This window comes from Venturia canescens, chromosome 2, assembly GCF_019457755.1.
Source record: "Venturia canescens isolate UGA chromosome 2, ASM1945775v1, whole genome shotgun sequence".
Taxonomy (NCBI): Eukaryota; Metazoa; Arthropoda; class Insecta; order Hymenoptera; family Ichneumonidae; genus Venturia; species Venturia canescens.
In genome coordinates, this window is record NC_057422.1 from 9,914,580 (window position 1) to 9,935,285 (window position 20,706).

Consider the following 20,706-nt stretch of genomic DNA (forward strand, 5'->3'; position numbering starts at 1 on the left):
ATAACATAAAACTTTGATTGCGTTGAGGCTTGACGCACAATTGAAGATTTACGTGCAATTTTCAAGATCGCGATCCTTAATGGCGATGGACATTTGACCGATTCCAATATTCTTCCGATATATTTACGAGCAAAGATAAAAACAAATGATTTGTGATTCGGGGGGCCCAATGACTAACAAACAGCCAAAATTATTCATAAAAGTTTCTTGTATTTATTATCTTCCTTACCATATATATATTCACAATGACAGGTGACATATGTACTTTTGTCTAAACATATTTTCATCGACAAATAACGATCGACATGATTTTTCATTTCATTTTTTTTTTTCTTTATTCATAATCACTTAAATTTTATACTTACGCCCCCCCCCCCTCCCCCCTCCCACGTTTACTCTCTAGCGTCTTCTTAGCGTAATTCTACTAATATGGTATGTGACCGTAAGTGGCATTTCCTTTTTTTTACTTTTATTTTATCTTTATTTCATTTTTTTTCCTCATTTGTATTATCGTCTTTCAACACACACCTACAAAAAACGTACATCTGTCATTTAGATCAACCAGAAATAATGTCTTCATTATTATCTATACATAATAATATTTTGGCGATGTCACAACGCCTCAAATATCGTAGATTTGTAGTTTTTTTTTCATCGTTTTTTTTTTTACTTCTACACGTTTTTTTTTCGTCATTCGTGCTAATTATGAAAATTGTATCGATAAAAATTCGAGATGAGTCTTGATTTCTTTCTCGTTTTTTTTTTTTTTTCGTTCAACATTGCTTCTTCGTTTTGTCTGATATTCGTCCCGTGCGATTATTAGCACGAGTCTTACTGGGTTTTTTTTCCGTGTCGATATACCCGAATGAAAAAAGACCAGATGGGGAAAGAAAAATTTACTAAACTGGCTACGAGAGCAGCACTTTTCCATCACGAAGGAAACAGATGTGAATCTGTCGTATCGTCGCTTTTTTTAAATCAATCACGCACTTGTGGACAATTCAACGACTCTGGATTTTTTAAAATTACTATTGATTTATTTTCAAACTCTGATAATGTAATCTACAAATATGGTTTCACTTTTTTTTTGTTTTCATCTTTTCTGTTGTATTCTGCTTCATAATAAGGCGGACAAGTTTTTTTTACTCACGAGACATACACATAATTTTGTTTTTGTCGTGTTACACAACTTACATACGTTCGCTACATACTACGTAAAATTTTTATTATTTTTTGTATTTATTTTCGTCACATCCGCTTTTTTTTCATCTTTTTCTCATTCGTATTTTCGTACAAAACAAAATGGCATCTTTTTGGCATTGGAAGAAAAAATACATAATTTTTTTTCAACTTTTCTTACGATTTTGCATTTTCTTTATTTCCTTTTTATCATAATTTTTTCCTCTGTCATTCAATGATTAAATTTTTTTAGTGATTTCATTTTATTTCATTTATTTCTTTCCAATCAATCAGCGATAATCGTATTACTTTAAAAATGATTTTTTTTTCTCATCCTTAAATTATACTTTAGCTTTGATAGTTTTCATTACAATTATTACAATTATTTACCTTCTAATTATTACACCTTTATCAACTATTTTGGCATCCTCGCGTGAATCTTCGAGATTGTATGTTCATTTTTTTGTTTTTTCTTTCTCCTTGTTTGTTTAAAAAAAAATGTTTTCTATTCTGTCAACTTTTATAGAAAGTCGTAAAAGCCTTTCGGCATTCGTTAATTATTTCCTTTGTTTCACGTGACATCTGGAAGTACGTGTTTTCATTTACGTAAATCCGGCTACGCCATTATTATCGTTAACCCGCGATATAACGCAGAATTAACGAAAAATATCAATCAATTTACAATTTTGGCTCGAAAAATATGAAAAATAGTAGCCCTTTCACAGGACCCCGATGTCTGTCTGCTTTTCTCTCAATTGTGTTTATCAAATACTCGTGTCAAGTGCGGTGCGCGATGTATATTGCAGAATTGATTTGAAAAATTGTTTTAAAAAATGGTAAAATCAGGAAAATACAAAATTTTTACGATGGACAAAAAAATGTTGAATATCAAAGCTCAAGTTATGATTTTTAGCTAATTGTTGTACTCTTCATCACCGTTAGATACATGATTTATATGAGAATCGGCGAATTCACGACAGAATTTTCTGTCTAATATTTTCTTTCGATTGTTTTATCAACTTCAAACTGCTCATTTGAAAAGAAATAAAAACTAAAAATTCAATAAAGAAAATACAACGGAAGGAAAATGAAAATAATTATAATAGCGTAGAGTATTTTTTCTTTTACTTGAAATATCTTTGTCCGTCCTTACACGATTTATATAATGTAAAAAGAAAAAAGTAAGAGTAAAACCTAAGCATGACGAAACTTAGCTTACCGAGAATTTTGGAATAGATTAGGATTGGTTCGGATCGTTCACCAATGCCAGAAAGGGTATGTGCATTTTTTGTTTTCTTCGTCATCGTTATTCATATCGAAAACGTTGATCTGTGACGTTGATAATTGGGGAAGAGACAAAAAAATTTGCACATTTTTTCTCAAAACATTGACTTTCCATCACGAACCTTCGCCCCGCTAAAAGTAGGATATATAATAATAGTGGTGGTAGTAGTAGTAATAGTAGTAGTACAATAACACTTTGTCAAACTTAATTAATAAATAATCAATTAAATTAGATTATATTACTAATCGTTTATATGCGATAATAATGGATGATAATATATTAATGATTCTTATAATACTACGGACAGTATGTGTGTGTGTTTGTTTGCATGTGTGTCTGTATGCGTTTTTCTGTGGGTTTGTGGCAGACTTTGTGCCGATTTTTTTTATAAATCGATTTTTTCGTTCGTTCACAAAAAGTTTTCTCTTACCACAACAAATTAAAAAATACATTCGTTACTAAAATTCTAACGCAACTTTTTGTTTATATGTAAGATTCAATTACAATCGTTTCTAAAATCATGCTAAATTTTTTTCCCCTCCGCGCCTCCATGGGTTGTTCGACGTATTGAGGAATACAAAAAGAAGAAAACTTTAGTTATGACAAATAAATAAATAGTAAAAACATTTCTTCAGCTGCACGATCCAAGATCTTCAGCTTTTCTCCACGTCATCATCGCTCTTTGTAAAAAAAAATTATCTATAATTCGTGAAATGAAAAAAAAAAAAAAAAAACGATTTCATACGGGTTCAATGATACAAGAAAAGAAAACAATTTATAAAGACCTTTTTGCCCGAGACTCGCATGAACATCGTCTAAGTATATGTACAACAAGAAGATGAAAGGAAAAATTCAATTGATTACATTATAAATAAAAAAATTTCGTTACACGAACACAATTGTTATACTTTACAATATTTCGAGTCTTGTGAGAATTTAAAGAAAAAAATTAAAAACTTCCAATTCACTCGTTTCTTGAGCCAAACTGCCGAGTTACTTATTCGTTCGTCGTTCGAGTATTTTTTTTAATTTTATCGATACGCTTCAATATTTCTTCGCTCTTTAAAGAGCTAATATCGACGTTCAACTATCCATTTCGTGAATATCATTTACAATGCAACGCAATACCATTATAATAATTTTAATATTAATAATAATAATCATAATTATATCAATAGACATAATAATAATGATAATAATGTGTCTAGAGCAGATGCGTCTAATCATTCCGTATTTTCGTACGTTTTGATTGAATTTAAAAAAAAAAAGAATGAAAGATCCTTTGTACTCGGTCGCTACGAGCGACTGTTTAGTCTGTATTTCGTGCTTTATCAAGTACGATCTACCGTAGTGCGAGGCAACGAAAGAAAAAATATGAAAGAGAAAGCACTCGAGCATTAAAAAATAAATACGAGACAACGAAGCGTAATGTACAAATGTGAGTTTAAAATGTAAAAAAAAATAGATTATCGTAATTAATAATCTTGAGATCAACTTCGTTTTCCAGGGTTTCATCCGTTTTTTTCGACTCCTATCGCTTCGTTTCTCTCTTATTCTGCCTCTCTTCCTTCCAATTCTAAACTAGCCATTCAAATATATTCGATGAACGTGTGAGCTATGCGTTTACGAGAAATAAAAAATTTCGAAAATCCCGAATCCATTAGGCCCAGATTTATTCCATTGAAATTCGTTTTTAGCAATATTTATTTCAAATATTTCTTTGAGTAAAACAAATTTCATCTGCTCAATAAATCTTGGAGCAATACATTCGGTGTTCGATGTATATCATGATAAATGGAGCTAGTCTTTTAATTGGCTAAATGAAACGACGGTGCTACTATAACGCATCTCACTGATATACCGCGAATCGCTCTCACATCAGCGATCGACGAACTGTTTTTAATTCAATTCGTCGAAGAGTCGAATGCGTTTTTAATAATTGATATTAAAACATTGAATCGAATTACACAGATTGAAGGATTTTTATAGACGTTATGGATAAAAAAAAAATAACGGAATTTCTTTATCCTGGCGTTCATCATTATCATCTGCTTGCCTCTCATTCGGCGAGCATTTTTGTCTTATTAAGCTGCTTCATACAGTCATTTTGTTTTCTATAGGTTTCTCTCATCCTAAGAATTTCAGCCGGAACGCACAAAATATCAGGCTTATTTGTCTACATTATTTATGTGTCTAAACAAAAAACGATTTCGTATAAAAGCAGAATGTTTTCGTAACACGCATATGCAGTCGAATAAAAATCTTTGTACCACTTTTATTCTCATTCAAATTCCTTTATGACGCAAAACGTGGAATTAGAAAAAATGGCAGTGGAGTTATATTGTTTGTTCGTTTGGTTAAAACCCTTTCGCTTAGCTCATGTTACTCGTGTCAAATTCGTGTTTGTGTTCAGCAGAAAGATCCTGGTTATACATTATCGCATTTATTTCTAATGATTGAATTCTCTCGGCAAGATGTAACACTCGCCACATTTGTATCCTGGACAAGTCGAATCGACAGTGGTATTCATTGCACACACTTATGTCGAGCATTATCCTAGTGTCTTTTAACCTTTCGTTTTTTCTCTTAATTCTTCTCCAACGATTTTCTACGATCGACGACGATCGGAGAGTATCGTGTCTCTCGACTGTTCGTTCATCCTATAGCCCCGCCTTCCTGATAAGGACCCGTTATCATGCACGGATGCATAGGGAACAGCGTAGTCCAAGTCATGGTCGTGTAGGTCGGTGATCTCATCATGAATTGCGAACTCGGTACGTTTGGTATGTGCGGCAGCGGCGGGGGTGGCGGTGGCGTTGGTTTGCTGTCATTTGGGCCAGTGACATTCGGGTTCTCGGGTGTTGTTGGAGTAGCCTGGGTATTGGCGGTAGAGCTGGTGGTGGTTGTTGCAGCTGCGGTTACACCGAGTTTTCTCAATCTCATTTTTTCTTCCCATTCGTCCCAACCGTGTCTCGGTCGGTTCAAATTACGATGCTGATAGAACACGAGACTGATTCTCGTGGGGTTCAGTCGATTAGGTTTTTTCAAAGCTGTTGTAGCGTGCATCTCGTGCTTGGCACATTCGAAAAGTACGCTGCCGTGGCCGAGAGCGATGGCAACACCACCCATTTGGGAATCTTTGAAACATTCCTCGTTGTCTGAGTAATCGGCGACTTCGCCAAGCGGTTCAGCTTTTGGTGGAGGCTCCGGTAAAACGGGGAAGTACGAGGGCGGACCGTAGAGGTCCCACCGGGGAGCGTCCCATCGCGCCCAGCCTGGATTCAAACCTTGATAAGCCGGCATGCCTTGATAAGGATATTGAGATGAGTGGAAGCAGGGCTCGCGCTTCGGCTGTTGATAAAACTGCGGCGGATATTCCGGCGTCTGATGGTAAGGCTGATGGTGATAATTATAGCCGTCCCACGTATTGGGATATGGTTTTTCAAAAACTGGATAAGTTGGGTAGCCATATTGAGGGAAAGCGTGGTGTCCCAATCCTGGTATTGCGTGGAAATCTTGAACCTGCTTCATCTCATCGGCCCAAGCCAAACAGCCCTGGTTAGTATTAGCCATTTCCGGTCTATTACTGTCATGGAAGCCCTCGCGGAGTTTGTCCTCTGGCCACTCGGATCTTCTCTGACTAGGAGGCAAATTTGTATTGTATGGTTTTGCAGCGTGGGGCGGTATGTCCGAACAAGTACCGTTGTTTCTGAGAGGTTCTGGAGGTTTGAGGAACGTTTTGGAAAATGAATTTTGAAAGGTGTTTGATTCAGCTGGATTTTGGCTCGGTGGACCAGCCGTTCTTGATGGTGGCCTTCCTTTGGGAACTCTGAATGGCGAAGGTTCGTTCATATTGTCCCAACACTGATTTTTTGGCTGATCCGATTGAGGGATCCTCTCCGTCCACGAGGTAACTTTCTGACGATCCGGAAGATGATGCTGCTGATGCGGCTGCGAGCGATCGGTTGACATCTGATGTTCTGCTGGATGAATTGGTCGAAGTTCGGAGGACTTTGCAGGATCAATGGGCCAACTGTTGAGCGGATTCCAATTGTTACCACAGTGGGGATTGGTCACTTGATCAACCGGAGCTGGTGAAAAATTGTTGAATGCCGGAGGCTTCACGTCGGTTTGTCTATGCGTTCTTGCAGCTTTTTTGTTATTGTTCATTGATGCAAATCCTTGATTCTCCAATGACTGAGAATGATGTTGTTCGCTCTGAGGCATTTGTATCGAGCCATGCATCATATATTCCGGATTTGTTCCTGCATACGGTTTGTCCATGCACGACCCGGACGGCTGCATACCCATGAAACCTGACATCATTTCTGTTGGATTAGATTCAACAGTTGGATTCATGTAATCCGGATTTTTGGACGGAGTTTGAAGCGACTGCTGCATTGGATACGTTTGTTGCAATCTCGTTGCGTACTGTGGATCCATTATTTGTGATTTCGGTGAAGTGAGCCGCGCCGTATTCTGCATTTCCATACAATTTTGACCCGGATTGCCAAGGTAACGTGATTGCATGTTGTGATCAAGCATATGCCGAGGTGATGACATTTTTTGCTGACAGTTGGGATCGTAGCTGGGACCGTTCGGTGCTTTTTGATGGTGCAATTGATGATTCATCACAGGCGATTGATTTCTCACGTGAGTTTCGGGCGGACCCGGCATGGACATGTGAGATCCGATACGAGGCGATGGATTCCGTTGAAGCGCTTCCAAATGTGATAAAGAAGGTGAATAGCCACTACCTCGTGGCGACACGTTAGGTTGTCTCGTGTCCATCATATTTTGATACGGTCGTGGTGAGGGTGAAGCTAGTCCGTAACCACCTTCCGAGGATCCTGGTGTAAGAGGATAGCCGGAACTTCTCGGTGATACCATTTTTTGCTCTTGATTGTTTGGCATAGATCTTGGTGACATAGCATAAGGATTTTCAGTCGGTGTTCCAGGATGTGAACTTCTCGGCGACAAAGGATGGCCTCTTGGCGAATGAGGGTAAAGTCCACGAGGTGACTCAACTGTAGAATTTGGTAAATTTCTCGAACCCGGACGGTGAACATCGTCTTGAGACAAAGCACTTCGAGGTCTCGTATCATCCAAACTCGTACTGTCCGGATCAACTTTAACTTCTCTCTCAAGACCACCAAAAGGATATTCGCCCCAAGGATTCAACCAATTATTTTTACGTTGATCGAGCCAGCCACCACGTCCCCATTGCTGTTCGCCCTGATAACCCCATCCTTGGTACATCGAAACCGGACTATCGAGAACGGTCGACGACACCTGAGAACTTTGCAGCTGTGCATCCATCCCTTCGAACATTGTTGCCATGTCGAGTGACAACTGAGGATCACGAGGTCCCGGTGTTCTCGATGGATCTTGGAAACCCGGCGTTCGACTCGGCTCGATCATTTTCTCAGCATTTTTTGCTATGTCTTTTTTGTTACTAGCGGTATCGGGCTCGTCTTCTTTCCTTTTTTTTCCATGCCTTCTACAAGGCTGAAGTGGCACAGAGCGAACTCGGACCTCACACGGATATCTACAAACACGAGCAACATCGTCAATAATTCTGTGAAATGGAAATGTGCTTTTAAACATTTTACTTCGATATGATGACTTACTTTGTTAGAACTTCAACCGCTCCAGATCTGATCTTCTCATCCTGACCGTCTTTCGAACCAAATTCATCCGTATCATCCATCACATAAAGCGGTAAAACGTGTAACTGCTCGTCGTCAGGTTTACTCAACGTTCTATGTTTTGTAAGGCTGACAACCTGAATCATAATGAAATCATTGATTCATCAGTAATGATAAATCAAGGTTATGCCATAACCTCTATGAAATAAATCAATCGATTCAGACTATTAGGAAACTTACCACCGTACAACCATTGTTCATATTATGTAGATCTCTGTGTGAATGAGCACAGAAGTCAATGCAAGCTGTTACTCCGGAAAAAGGTCGACCTGGTTTAAATCCTAACCGACATTCACTGGCATCTCTTTCGAACTGAGTCTGATTATTGAAAGCTTCCGGAGCGAGGCTCAGATAAAGCGGTGAAAGAAGTGTGGCAAGTACGTGCATCCTTTCTTCGACCTCTTGTTCCTGCAACAATATTACAAAAGCTCTAGACAACCGTTTTCAGGCCTGTTTGATTTACCATTCATGGCGAGCCGAATATTGACAACGTGAAAAGTTTTTTATGCCGAAATTATGTGGACGAATATTGGCCAGAAATTACCTCAGTCCTCACGGACAATCGAAACTTGCGAACGGTCTTACTCCTCGCATATTTACATCCGTTGTAATACATCGACCAGGAACATCCAAAGGAAAAGCTTGCTCCGCAGGTGTCAGGGTCGAGCCCTTGGCAAGCGCAAGTTCTTGGTTCATTGGTACCGCATCTTCGGGTCGTTGGAAGTCCAAAGCGATTGAGCTTATGACTGAGAAGAGAATAAATTCTATCTGCTTCGTGGGTGGGAACGCCTTCCCAGGCAACAATTGCGACAACGATCCATGCCGTCGCGCATTTGTGACCCTGTCGATGTTTCACCAATGACAATATCTTCTCTTCGTTTCCCGAACGTCTGATGACCTGGATGAAAGAAGTATTTTTAGTATTATGCTCCGATGAACATTGTTGTCGATTGCTACGATAAACAAGTGGATTATCAACTCACCCACTTACTCAACGGACAACCTTGCGTGGTTTTGCCCTCTTTGCCCGTGTACACAAGTTTTTCGAATCTGATTGCAGTTCCTTTCAATCCAGTTCTCTTTTCAAGATCGTTACGAAGGTCTAACAAATTGGCAGCTGCTCCCAGATGCGTGTAGTAGGATCCGGGTTCTGGTGGACCTTTGAATTTGGAATAATTTTGCTTAGAACACTTTGAGACGAACTTCAATGACACGTATGGAAACAGCTTAGTGGTCGACTTACATTTATCAGCTGGAAAACAATTGCAATCTGGGACCTCGGTTCGCACATTGTTTTTCAATTTATCGAGATGATCTTGCAACTTAGTCGTTGATGTACCGCCCGCTGAACTCGAATCTTCGGTTTTAACGTTGGGATCAGCTTTTTGAGGTGACTCTGCCAAAATCTCATCTCTCGTTTGCAGACCTTGACAACAACCATCGCGTAGGTGTTCCGGTGTCGGTTGTTCGGTGCCGCCACGACGGCAGCACCAAGAACCACCACCGCTGGTCAATTTTGCTGGACCTCCGTCACCTCTGAACTTGTAATCCGTTGTTTCCGCATCGTCCTGATCAGGTTCCTCCTTGATTAGATGTGGTTGCGTCGCTTCTTCTCTGGTCGTATTGACCTCGTTATTCGTCTCATTCGTGCACGTGTATTCCGTTGTTTCTTGTTTAATTGTCTGGTTTGAGTCGTACTTAACTTCTGACCCATGATCATCACCGTTGGCATTATTAACGTTTCCGCTTGAAAAATTTTCAGGATGTATGGATGTATCGTTATTAGCCTCAGTTTCTTTCAAAAAATCAATATCATCAAATTTCTCAATAATCGGATTCTCTTTGCAGTCTGTAGCGTCTTCGATTCTTTCTTCCGGTGGTACTTTCCCATTGATTTCTTCGGAAGGAGAAATTCCAAGATTTTGTTGGAAAGATTTGTTATCTACGTTAGTATCTTCCGTAACTTTTGCATTTGATTCTGGCCATGGATCTTGCTGTTGATCGTTACAAGATGTCTCACGATCGGTCTTTTCCTCGGTCGCGTATTTCATGAAATTTTGCATAGCTGTGATACCCGTTTCTGAGATCATCTCCCCGCTCTCAACGTGATTCACGTGACCTAAATGATTTCCTCCTCCTGTCCATTCCCATAAGCCACCACCGTCGGGCAAACTATCGGCCCGAGGGTGGTGGCTATGCAATAAAAAATTACCGGTCATGGATTCGTTTGTTTGTGGCATCGACATTACTGCGGATTGATTGAGATACTGTTCCGATCTTTTTTCCTGCATTTTTTCAGATCCGTTCTCATGTGACTCTCGTATTCTGTCATCCGTAGGAAAATCATTACCCGAGCCATTGTTGCCGTTACCGTGTTGCGATGACATATGATGATGTACATGATGATTTTGTTGAGGTTGCAAGTCCTGTTGGTTCATTTGATGCTGCTGCTGCATTTGTTGATGCTGCATTTGCTGCTGCTGCTGATGCTGTTGTTGTTGTTGTTGTTGCTGCTGCTGCTGCTGCTGCTGATGTTGTTGTTGTTGTTGTTGTTGTTGCTGCTGCTGCTGCTGCTGCTGCTGTTTTTTATTTAGAATCATTGACTTTAATCGACTTGTAACGCGATTGGATTGAGAATACATATTATTTTCCGAGCCATCCTGATTCTCGGAATAACCGTTTGATTTGCTATTTTCCGCGTTCTGTTGCTGTTGCTGCCACATGATTCTTTCCCCAGAATTTTGCATATCCTGCTTCGTATTTTGTTGTCCCCAATTCACCGGATTTTCAGAACCAGAACTAGGAGACCAGCTCATTTGCGTGTCCATTTTATTCTCCTGATTTTGTTGATTTTGCCACGAACCTGTTTGGTGACTCGGTGTTCTACGTGGACTCGGTTGGGTCTCTGGCCATTGTTGCTGAGGTTGTTGGCTACCGTCACTCTTCATACTGCTCGGTGACCAATTGGGTTGACTAGTCGGCGTATCTGGCCAGGACATTTGGTTTGACGGGGTTAAACGTGGATTTTGTTCGATTTTCGTTTGTTGGGCCCACTGTTGCTGTTGCATTTGTTGCTGTTGCTGCAATTGTTGCTGCTGAATTTGTTGTTGTTGTTGTTGTTGTTGTTGTTGTTGATGTTGCTGTTGCATTTGTTGGCCGGACGGTGTAAGTCTCGGATTCTGGTGGCCAGGTTGCTGCTGAGCCTGAATCTCTGGACTGTTTTGTTGCCAATTATGCTGTTGTGATTGTTGCTGACTGGACGGTGTGATTCGTGAGTTTTGTTGCGCAGAGCCTTGGTGGTCCGACATTTTTGGCGAATGCTGAGGCCAACCTTGCTGCTGCTGTTGAGCGGACGGTGTCAATCTTGGATTTTGGTTTTCACGCATTTTTTGACTTTGCTGCGACCAATTACCTTGCGACGACTGCTGATCCCGTGACTGTTGCTGGGCCTCACCGTTGTTGTCACTCCAAGATTGCACTGTACGCGATTCTTTTGTATTTCCATTTTCCCAGCTCATGTGACTCGGGGGCCTCGATTGTTCCTGCATATTACTCGTGTCTGACCAACTCATTCCATTGTTACCAATTTTTGCCGTCGTATTCGAGTCCGCCCATATGTGTCTTTGACTTGCGTCCGAAACAGCTGGTTGTCTTGGCATTTGAGCTTCTCTTTGCTGTTGCGCTGCTGCCGCAGCTGCCTGTGCTTGTTGCTGAGCAACTTGTGGCTGCCATTGATTCTGTACTTGCTGCTGACCCATTTCCACGTAGCCTGGATATCCGTTAGAGTTGTGTAAACTCTGTGGGCCCGGTTGAAGTGGATACCCAGGCATCTCGTTTCCCGACCCGTTGCCGGTTATCGTTGCGAATCCTTTTACTTGGGAATCGTTAGGTGGTGGCTGTTGTGATTGCTGCTGGGAGGTTTGTTGTTGTTGTTGTTGTTGTTGTTGTTGTTGTTGTTGTTGTTGGGTGTCCATGTGAACCGAGCTGCTACGACTCGTCGGCGTGGTCGACGGCGGTGGTGCCATCGTCACGTCCTGAAAAGAGGATCATTCGATCTGTAACTTAAAACCGATCGATCGCTCTGAGTCTCGCCGCGTGTTCTTCTCGCTGTAAACGCCTACAAAGATTGCTATTTTCTTTTTTCACTAACTCAAAATATTTTTTTTCTCACAGTTACTACATATCGCAAAAAATAAACTGCCAACAACCGAAAAGAAAAAAATCAAACACCAATTACGAATGACGGACTCGGAAATCATTCCGCTAATGTTTACCGAAAAATGCTATCCGTGTGTCGGGGATGAAGAAAATGTGAAAGTTTTATGTGACTGCTTTTCTTACCTGCTGCTGGTAGCCGTTTACGTACTCCTGACGTTCGTAGCCAACCGGTTGGCCGGGTGTTGCTGCAGGGTCCATAAATTGGCCATTCAGGGCTCTCTGAGGTGTCGAGCCTCCCGTTTGTGGAGCCACAGGGGCTAGGGGCGAAGGTTGCCCCGTGATTGCGTATTGTCCCGGAGCACCGGCACGCTGGAAGGCTGACTGATCGGTTGCGATGAAAGCTTGTTGCTGATAAGTAACTGTAATTTTCACCACGTCAAATCGATTAATCATTCACCTTTATTATCCTTTCCTTCGATTCAAATCTTTGTATTTATTTTTTGTCATGAATTATTACTGACCTGGTTGAGGGTGGTAAGGAGTGGCTGCACTATACTGAGTATGATACCTCAACTCTTCCAACTGGTTTGGTGCGGGTATTTGTTGGATAAATTGCTGGGGTGGCCAAGCGGCTGGTGTGGTCTCAACCGTGACTGCACCGACGGGACCTACTCCCTGGTGCCATACGGTATTACCAAACCCAGCGGCTGGCCGGAAGCCGGCACTCGTGTCACCGTAAAACGGCATTACACCGGGTGACTGCAACAATAAATTAAACAATATTCCATATTTAAGCAAACTTTCATTAATCATTCATTAGTTTTTAGTTATCGTTGCTTAATACAGATAATAATCGAATTCAAATATCAAAGAGAAACAGTCTGTTCGCCCTTTCGAAACTGAGAGCAATGAATATTTGTTTATTTCGAACAACAATTGGATTGCCACATATCAAGCATGTTGAGAGTCAAGCCTGTGAGTGATTTCGAAATATTATTCACGTCCATTAGCGAACAAACACAAAAGTAAATAATATCAAAATTAAATGGTTCGTAATCATTGAAACCGAGCTCGATGAGTTAGCTGAGTGGATTAATCCTTCGAGTGACTTCGAAACATCGTTTCAGAGATACGATTATCAGGATGTTATGCACCTGGTACAAAATTGAAGGAAAAAATGTGGGAGCATTCAGTCAATCTCAACTGAATCGCAGAATACACACTCGAGAAACTAAAAGCCCTCTTGGAAGCCTTTACGTGTTAGGATTTATATACATAGAGGTGTAGGATGTCTCCTTGCAAAGCTCTGTAGTAGCTTTTTTACCGAGGCACTTTCTTTCGTCATTCCATTCATCAAACACCTTGACGTTATATATGTAAAGTCAGTGCACTTCTTTTCGACGGCTGTTTGACCATGTCGGTTTTTCATTCATCCTCAAACTGCCTATTTCAGATTTTCTAGAGTTTTCATTTCCATTGGAGAAGAAAATAGCAGCTTATCGGTAGATCGAAAGAGTGAAAAATGTGCAAGATTCTCACAAGTAAAAGTGTCCACAGTCCCAGATGTTAACTTGATCGGAATCTGAGCAAAATACCCAATTTTTTTTATCAATCAATATGAATAGTCCGGGGATTCTGACCACACACCACGTTGTGTGGGAAAAGCTTTGTCAAAAATTTTTTAAAATGGTCAAGAGACAGGTTCTGTGGAACGAACTCGTTTGTTATATATCTATGTTACGTATATTATGACGGTACGAATACGAGAGAGAAATAGAAGAAAACTAGTGTGTGAACAGCGTTGGCTTATCCCGTTAAAGCTTGGCTCCAGGTTTTGATGCGCTTTACCCACCCTTCGTTTCAGTTTTACTTTTTATTCCCTTTTCGTGTGCCTTTTCCCTCTATTTCACTTTATCACGCGAAAATGACGCTAACACTACGGGTACGAGGAGGTAGAAAAACTGCAAAAAGCTCTGTGATAATTTATAGCCGTGAATACGACGACCACCATGGTGGAGAAAAGAGCCTCGGAGCTTTTCAAAGGTAGAACTATAATATGAACGTGGAAAAATACTATAAAAACTTCCCACCTCTTTTTTTTAAGCTTCATTATGCATGTAGCTCTCATGGACGTAGATTCGATGTACATTACTGTCTATGTGCGTCCTATCCTCGTATATGGTGCATCACTCAAGAAAATCTCGTTAAATTCAAACCGTGTGACGTATACAACTACAGAACAATGAGTCGTATGAATAAAATGCTCTCGCAGAAGAGTTTTGGGCTTCAACTTCACGCACTAGCTGGACAAAGCTTACATTTCCGTGGACTCTTGAAAAAATATGATTTTCTAAAAAAAAATGTGGTGCTACGTTTTTCAATGAGAGATGAACGAAGAAAAATAGTAAAGAACGACAAGGGTTGTTGCCTCAGGCAAAAGGAGATTGAGAGAGATTTGTTCTCGTCGAGAGACCGCGATAGACTCGGCAACCTCGCAAAGCGCCTGTAAAAGTAAGTGCAAAAAGAGAACGATGACGAAACGGAGGAGAGTTTTAGTCGCGACGTTTCATGCCAGCTTCACTCCCCTCTCGCCCTCACTATTTTCTCTCGTGAGACTATACAACTCGCTCAGTAAAATAATAATATTTATATACAAATACTTGGATAAACGTATGAAGATCCTTCAGATCGGCCTCCAATTCACTCAGGAACTTGAGAACCCTTTATTCGCCCTTTTTGGGCTTTGAACTTTTTCAATGATCAAAAAAAAGCATAACAAGATTAACCCCATCACTGTTAACGAGTTTAAATATTCACGGTGAAAAAAACGCTCATTAAATGTCTTTCCGAATCGTTTATTCGCGCTGGGGACTCGCTGGCGCGACCAGCATTCTTCTGACCTTCGAACGTGCTTCAGGCCTCTCGAGAAGCACTCGCAGGTAACTGAGGCTCGCCAGGTTCGCGATCTGATACTCTGACCGAGAGTCAGCGGCCGACCTCGTCCTCCAAACTAACCGGTCAATGATCGTTATCACTCCGAATCATCATAACTCCCATGCATAAATGTATTTTGGAATTCAAATGAGCCCAGCAATATACGATCAAACCTTCGATGACTAAAACAAATTTTATAGAAAACTGTCCTTATGAACGTTGGGAAAAAAGTGGCGAAGAGCGTTTCTGACAATAAAAAAACTGTTTCCATTATGAATTATTGTCAAGGTTAGGCACGCTCGTCGACGAATCCTGTTTCCTGATTGTTCAATCCCTGTGGAAACAAGTTCAATAGACTTTGCGGAGATTATACTGTGCGTCTCATATCAATGGAAGAGATTCCGTTTTAACAAACATTCGATAAATCCCCGTAAACTGTCTCTTTTCGAATTTTCCTTTGAATAAATCTATACATGGATCGTGGAGCCACCGCGGGTGTGTATCTCGCTTCAGGCAATTAATTCAAAACTTGAAGCACCGAGGTACACCCACTAGCATCTTGGAGCTTGCTGCTCCTCGCGCCTCAGCTGTCTCCTCCGTTTTGCGGCTTATTACGCTCGTTACGAGTTTCACGGTCCAATTAGGCGCTATTGAATTACCGAGGGTAATCCTCGGGTGTCTCGCTGGTCGGGCAAGGGATCACGGAGACGAAAACAAACTTGCTTCGGTTCGACGGAGGTTATATACTTTGTCTACGAGATGCGACGATTTCAAATGAAGCAATAAGCCGTAAGAGTTTCGACGAAATTGAAATTGGGCTTCAAAAGATTCGCCATCTCAGTGCTTATTAATTAGAGCGATAAAGTTGAGTCGTTGAAATCGAATGTTTGATCGCCTCCCGTGAAAAAAAAATTGATGCCGCGATGAATGTTGACTAGAATCGAAGAAAAGTTATCAGCCAATTAAACAAATTAAAACTGAAACGAATAATTTTGAGAAAATTTGAATAAGCGAGTTTACATTGAATCAAAAAAGACTTCGTGTGAATTTGAAAAATGAAGCTTTTTCACATTTATCGTGTCCAAACGCAGAGTATGAATGCGGGGAAAAGTGAGTTCGTAAAATCGAGTATGAACGGGAACTAATAAATTTTATAAACAACTTTTTCGACGGGAAGCTTGTTATGTAGGGAGCTCGAGAGAGTTTTCCGCGTACATTGTAAATCTGATATATTACCGGGCTCTCCTACAGGGTGCACGAGAGAAGTTTAATTTTCGGTCCGCACGGGATGGAGGACGAGCGCGTTTTCTCGTCGCGAATTCATTAGGTCCACAGTTAGTGCGAAGATTTAATTAGTAATTAGCGAGTTTGTTTGTCGACGGAACGCTTCATTAGTAGAGGGTTTCCATGTAGCAAAGGGAACTCGAGAACAGTAAAGCACGAAAAACAAAGAGCAAGAGAGGAAGAAAGAAAAAGGGAAAAATCGTTCGTCGAGTATTTCACTTCCTTACTCTTTTTTCTCGTTCCATTGAATCCCTAGGCTTTTGACATATAACATACACAAGTATACTCGCCCGAGAGCTCCTATCGATCGAAACTTTATTCCCGAACGTCTGTGACCAGTCGTGATAATGTTTCAGCTCGATAGTATAAGAGTAAGCGTATGTTCTTGTACTACAAAAACCGCGATCCTGTAGGTACGTGCTGGCAGCATCAACTGTAGCATAAAGCGCTCAAGAATCGTTGCAGAAACTTGCTGATCGGGCAAAGAGAAAGTTTGCTCCGTCGGTTGCGGTTCTGTCTCTCACGAAATCGATTTCACGTTGTGCAATGTAATAGTTGTTCAGCTCGTCGCGGGGCAGCGTTTTAAAATAAACGTGACAGTACGGAGAGACAAAAACGAAAATATCGTGCGTGGCGTTCATGGAAAATTGGTGAAAAAATAACGAGGCTCGTGCGAACGATAATCGATATAATTTTCCGATGAAACTTTGACGATGAATTCTCCTTGTCAGATGACCGCAGGAAGTCGCTTTCGATTAGGAAAAATCAAACATGCGTATTCGTAATGTCAAAACTACCGAAACAAGAGCTTCCAAATGGGAAGGACTTTTTATAGAAACAAACAGACCATCGAGGATACTGTCCAATCAAGTAACACGATCTCATCGAGTGGTGGAAGATCAAGTGTGGCAAATGCGGCTTCATCGTTTTCTCGATTATTTTCCTCTTAATAACAGAGCCATTCTGGAGTACAGGAAGCAGAAGAGAAAAGCAATGTTTCAATTGGACGTGGGGATCGGTTCAGAGGATGGTTAAAAGCCACGAATGGGACGCCACCACTTACCCATCCATATTAGTATGTCCGTTTTCTGTATATAAAGTATAATTACATCGGGGCGGGCTTCCCGAAAGTGGTTCATGCCGAACGGTGTTTGTGACTGCGATTCTCGTGCCCTGATAAAATCGAGGATGTTGAAGGCTGGGGAAAGTTGGTGAGGGTTCTCTCTACAGAGCTGGTAAGTTTAGGGCGTGTACGATCGAGAGAGACAAATGAAGACGTCGCAGGTCACTACGACCCCTTGACGCAAAAGCCTCCGAGACCTCAAGGACGTAACCCGGCCTGTCATCGGAAATACGAGAAAACTGTTGGACAACCCCTTGTACACCCTCACAAATACTGGCGCCAAATGGCTGAATACAGAAAGGGAAGCTAAAGGAGGAAAGAAATACTGAGGCGAGGCGTGTGTGTAAGAGGAGGAGAAAGAGAGAGAGGGAAAGAAAGAGAAGAGAAATACTGTTGAGCAATCGTAAGACCGAGGGGGATGAAAGTGATGGCTTAACGATGAGATATCGCTGCTCCTCTTCGCCCTTTTCTGTCTCTTTCTCTCACTCGCACCTCGCCAAAGGTTATCCTCCTAGTGACGTGACCTACGACAACAACAAGACCAAAAGGTGGTCGTGGCAGCAATGTCAAGCGGTTGAACGAGCAGGCGACAACCGCACGAACCTTCTACCGATGGGATAAAACGAGATTTCCTGAATGGACACGAACACGCGTTACTACATAACCCCGGGGAACCGACGCCGTGACCCCAACTCGCACTTCACTATGGCCAGAAGCCCATCCTTTAACTGTACGTTAGCAGCATCATGTAATCGTTTTCTCTGTATAACACGAGGTGCAGGGGATCATCGACGGAACCTCGACCTCCGATCCTTTCCCCTTTGAATCAATTGCTTCTACAAAACTTTTGGACCCCCGAGAGATAGCTTTTGGGACACTTCAAAATAGTCGGAAATTAGGCTCACAAGTGTGGGACTGAAAGACTTTGACACTTTGGTCAGCAAATCGACGGGAAGGATGCTTCGGATTATAAACGATTTTCTGGCAAACGTAAAACCATTTTAGTCAATTAGTTTTTACTGAATCGAAAAAATCTTCGTTCAATCCTATTTTATCATTTTTACCCCAATATTCTCACGCCGTTTTCGCGGAAGTAATATTGCAAAAATTTGATTCGAATCCCGGACTTGACATCAGGGCGAACTCCATTTTTTTGTGAAGTGACTCCTGACGCTGGAAAAAAAGGTGAAATATTGTCGAATTCCTCTTCTGACGCGGTTTTGTTCATTTCCCAGTCTCCTGTCGATGTGTGTCGAGAAAAAAAACGAAAAAATGCGTCAATCAAATGAAAAAGCGAGAACTCAAATGGAATAAACTGCTGCCGCAGATCACTCGCCAGTTTCATTTTGAGCTTTTTAAAGTAATCAAGTGCCCAGGGCGGTCACATACTCCCTGAATACGCGGTCACGTGTGTACGCGCTCCCGTATGGATAAAAAGATTGAAAGATTTATTGCAGCCAATTCTGGTTTCGCAGTTTGAAATCGTTTTGTCACTAGTTTCGGAAATTGAATACTTTGCAGATTCGCTTCGAAACGTTAACCGCCTTTTTGAAAAATGTTACCCCTTCGCTTATCGTAAATCAATGGACGATTAATTAAAAAATTACGAGCTTTTCTTAAAGGTCCTTAAAAAACCCTGTTTATAGCTCACTTCCCAGCATTCACTTCCGAGAAAGTGCGTTTCGTAGAAAATTCGACCAGCTGCGGGTAAATAATGCTGTCAAATCCGTAAATTTGAAAATATACCCGACCATTCGTAAGTGAACAGGAAGAGGCCATTGAATTATTGGGAACGTCCCGAAATATGTCCACCCTTAATTTCATTAACACGCAAAATATTGTGCTCGTTTCCCGCGGGTATAACACGAAGGGGTGCCTAATTATGATGGTTTCAACAATTATGTCTCAGTGCTATTAAACTTATTATTTGAACATGAAACTCGCGTGGAACGGATTATTCAAACGTGGATATAGTGGGGCGGCGAAAGTGGATTGCATCGGATCACGGTGTGAAGAAATCTATTTATTGACACGATGCTTTTGCCAGGAGAGAATTTTGGTATTTGCTGCTCAACGAGCGCTCTAATCCCTCTTATAAATACATGTGCATTTGTAGATTCATATACGAAGCAATAAAGAGATCAGAGAGAGCGAGTGTGCGTGAGCGAGAGAAACCAATAGCAAAATTGCGTGAAAAGCCATAAAATGTGATCCCCCGTCCAAAGGTAAATCCTTCATTGCCCTCGCCTCTTTCAGGTACACGTTGTATACACCATTTAAAGTCTATATCGATACTTGAAAGCTTCGATGAGAATTGGAACGTTCGTTCTCGCTGAAACGAGAAAACGAGAACTCGCCAAGTGACAAGGAGAGAGTGAGAACGTTTGAAGCTCTCTCACGCCGCTGCTAGTAGTGGATTTATCGACAGTTTCGTTTTACTGAAACGCTTCTGTATCGTCCCGACTCTATCACCGTTTTATTCTTTATACATTCTAAAAAGTCGAACTACAGCTTCGGGGTATATCAATTTGTAATGAACTATGGGAATTTGTATCAAAATGAAAAAAAAAAAAAAAAAAAATTTTATTAAATATAAAATACACAAAAACACAGAAGACCGAACGCGGATTTTGACAGGTCTTGTCAACGCGAGTATAGCTCGCACTATCGCGTGTCGTAAAATCTTTATCCAAATTCCACGTTTGTTGAATAAACTCCATAAAATTTATTGATCATTGTTGCGATAGTAATTGGCAGAAAATTATTCAAAATAATAAAACAGATGAAAAATCAATTTTCTGCGAGCTCGAATATGCAGGAATAATTTTTCCTTCTCCCTGATTGGTTTTTGATTGCTGATCTGAACCAAACATTAGTACATCCACTCACAATTGGCATATGAAAAGCATGTTATGATTGCATTATGCCAGAATCGTGTACTCCATTAAATCTTGTGTGAGAGAGAAAAGAGAGATGGCGGGAAATTGAATTTGAATTTACAATGGGTCGACAAGCGTGTAAAGCAAACGTATGAC

General features: G+C 41.0%; 1 protein-coding gene across 1 annotated transcript in view; it reads right to left on the bottom strand.

Annotated features, from left to right (window-relative positions):
• Positions 1–190: 190 nt before the first annotated feature.
• Positions 191–20,706, bottom strand: part of Tet (Ten-Eleven Translocation (TET) family protein) — an 83,905-nt gene continuing 63,389 nt past the window's right edge. The window contains exons 4-11 of the mRNA XM_043411023.1: positions 12,852–13,089; positions 12,514–12,749; positions 9,416–12,206; positions 9,156–9,331; positions 8,717–9,070; positions 8,353–8,580; positions 8,095–8,249; positions 191–8,012 (exon numbers count right to left, since the gene is read on the bottom strand). Coding sequence (XP_043266958.1) covers positions 5,120–8,012; positions 8,095–8,249; positions 8,353–8,580; positions 8,717–9,070; positions 9,156–9,331; positions 9,416–12,206; positions 12,514–12,749; positions 12,852–13,089 — 7,071 coding nt within the window. The 3' untranslated portion in view covers positions 191–5,119. The remainder of the gene's footprint in view (positions 8,013–8,094; positions 8,250–8,352; positions 8,581–8,716; positions 9,071–9,155; positions 9,332–9,415; positions 12,207–12,513; positions 12,750–12,851; positions 13,090–20,706) is intronic.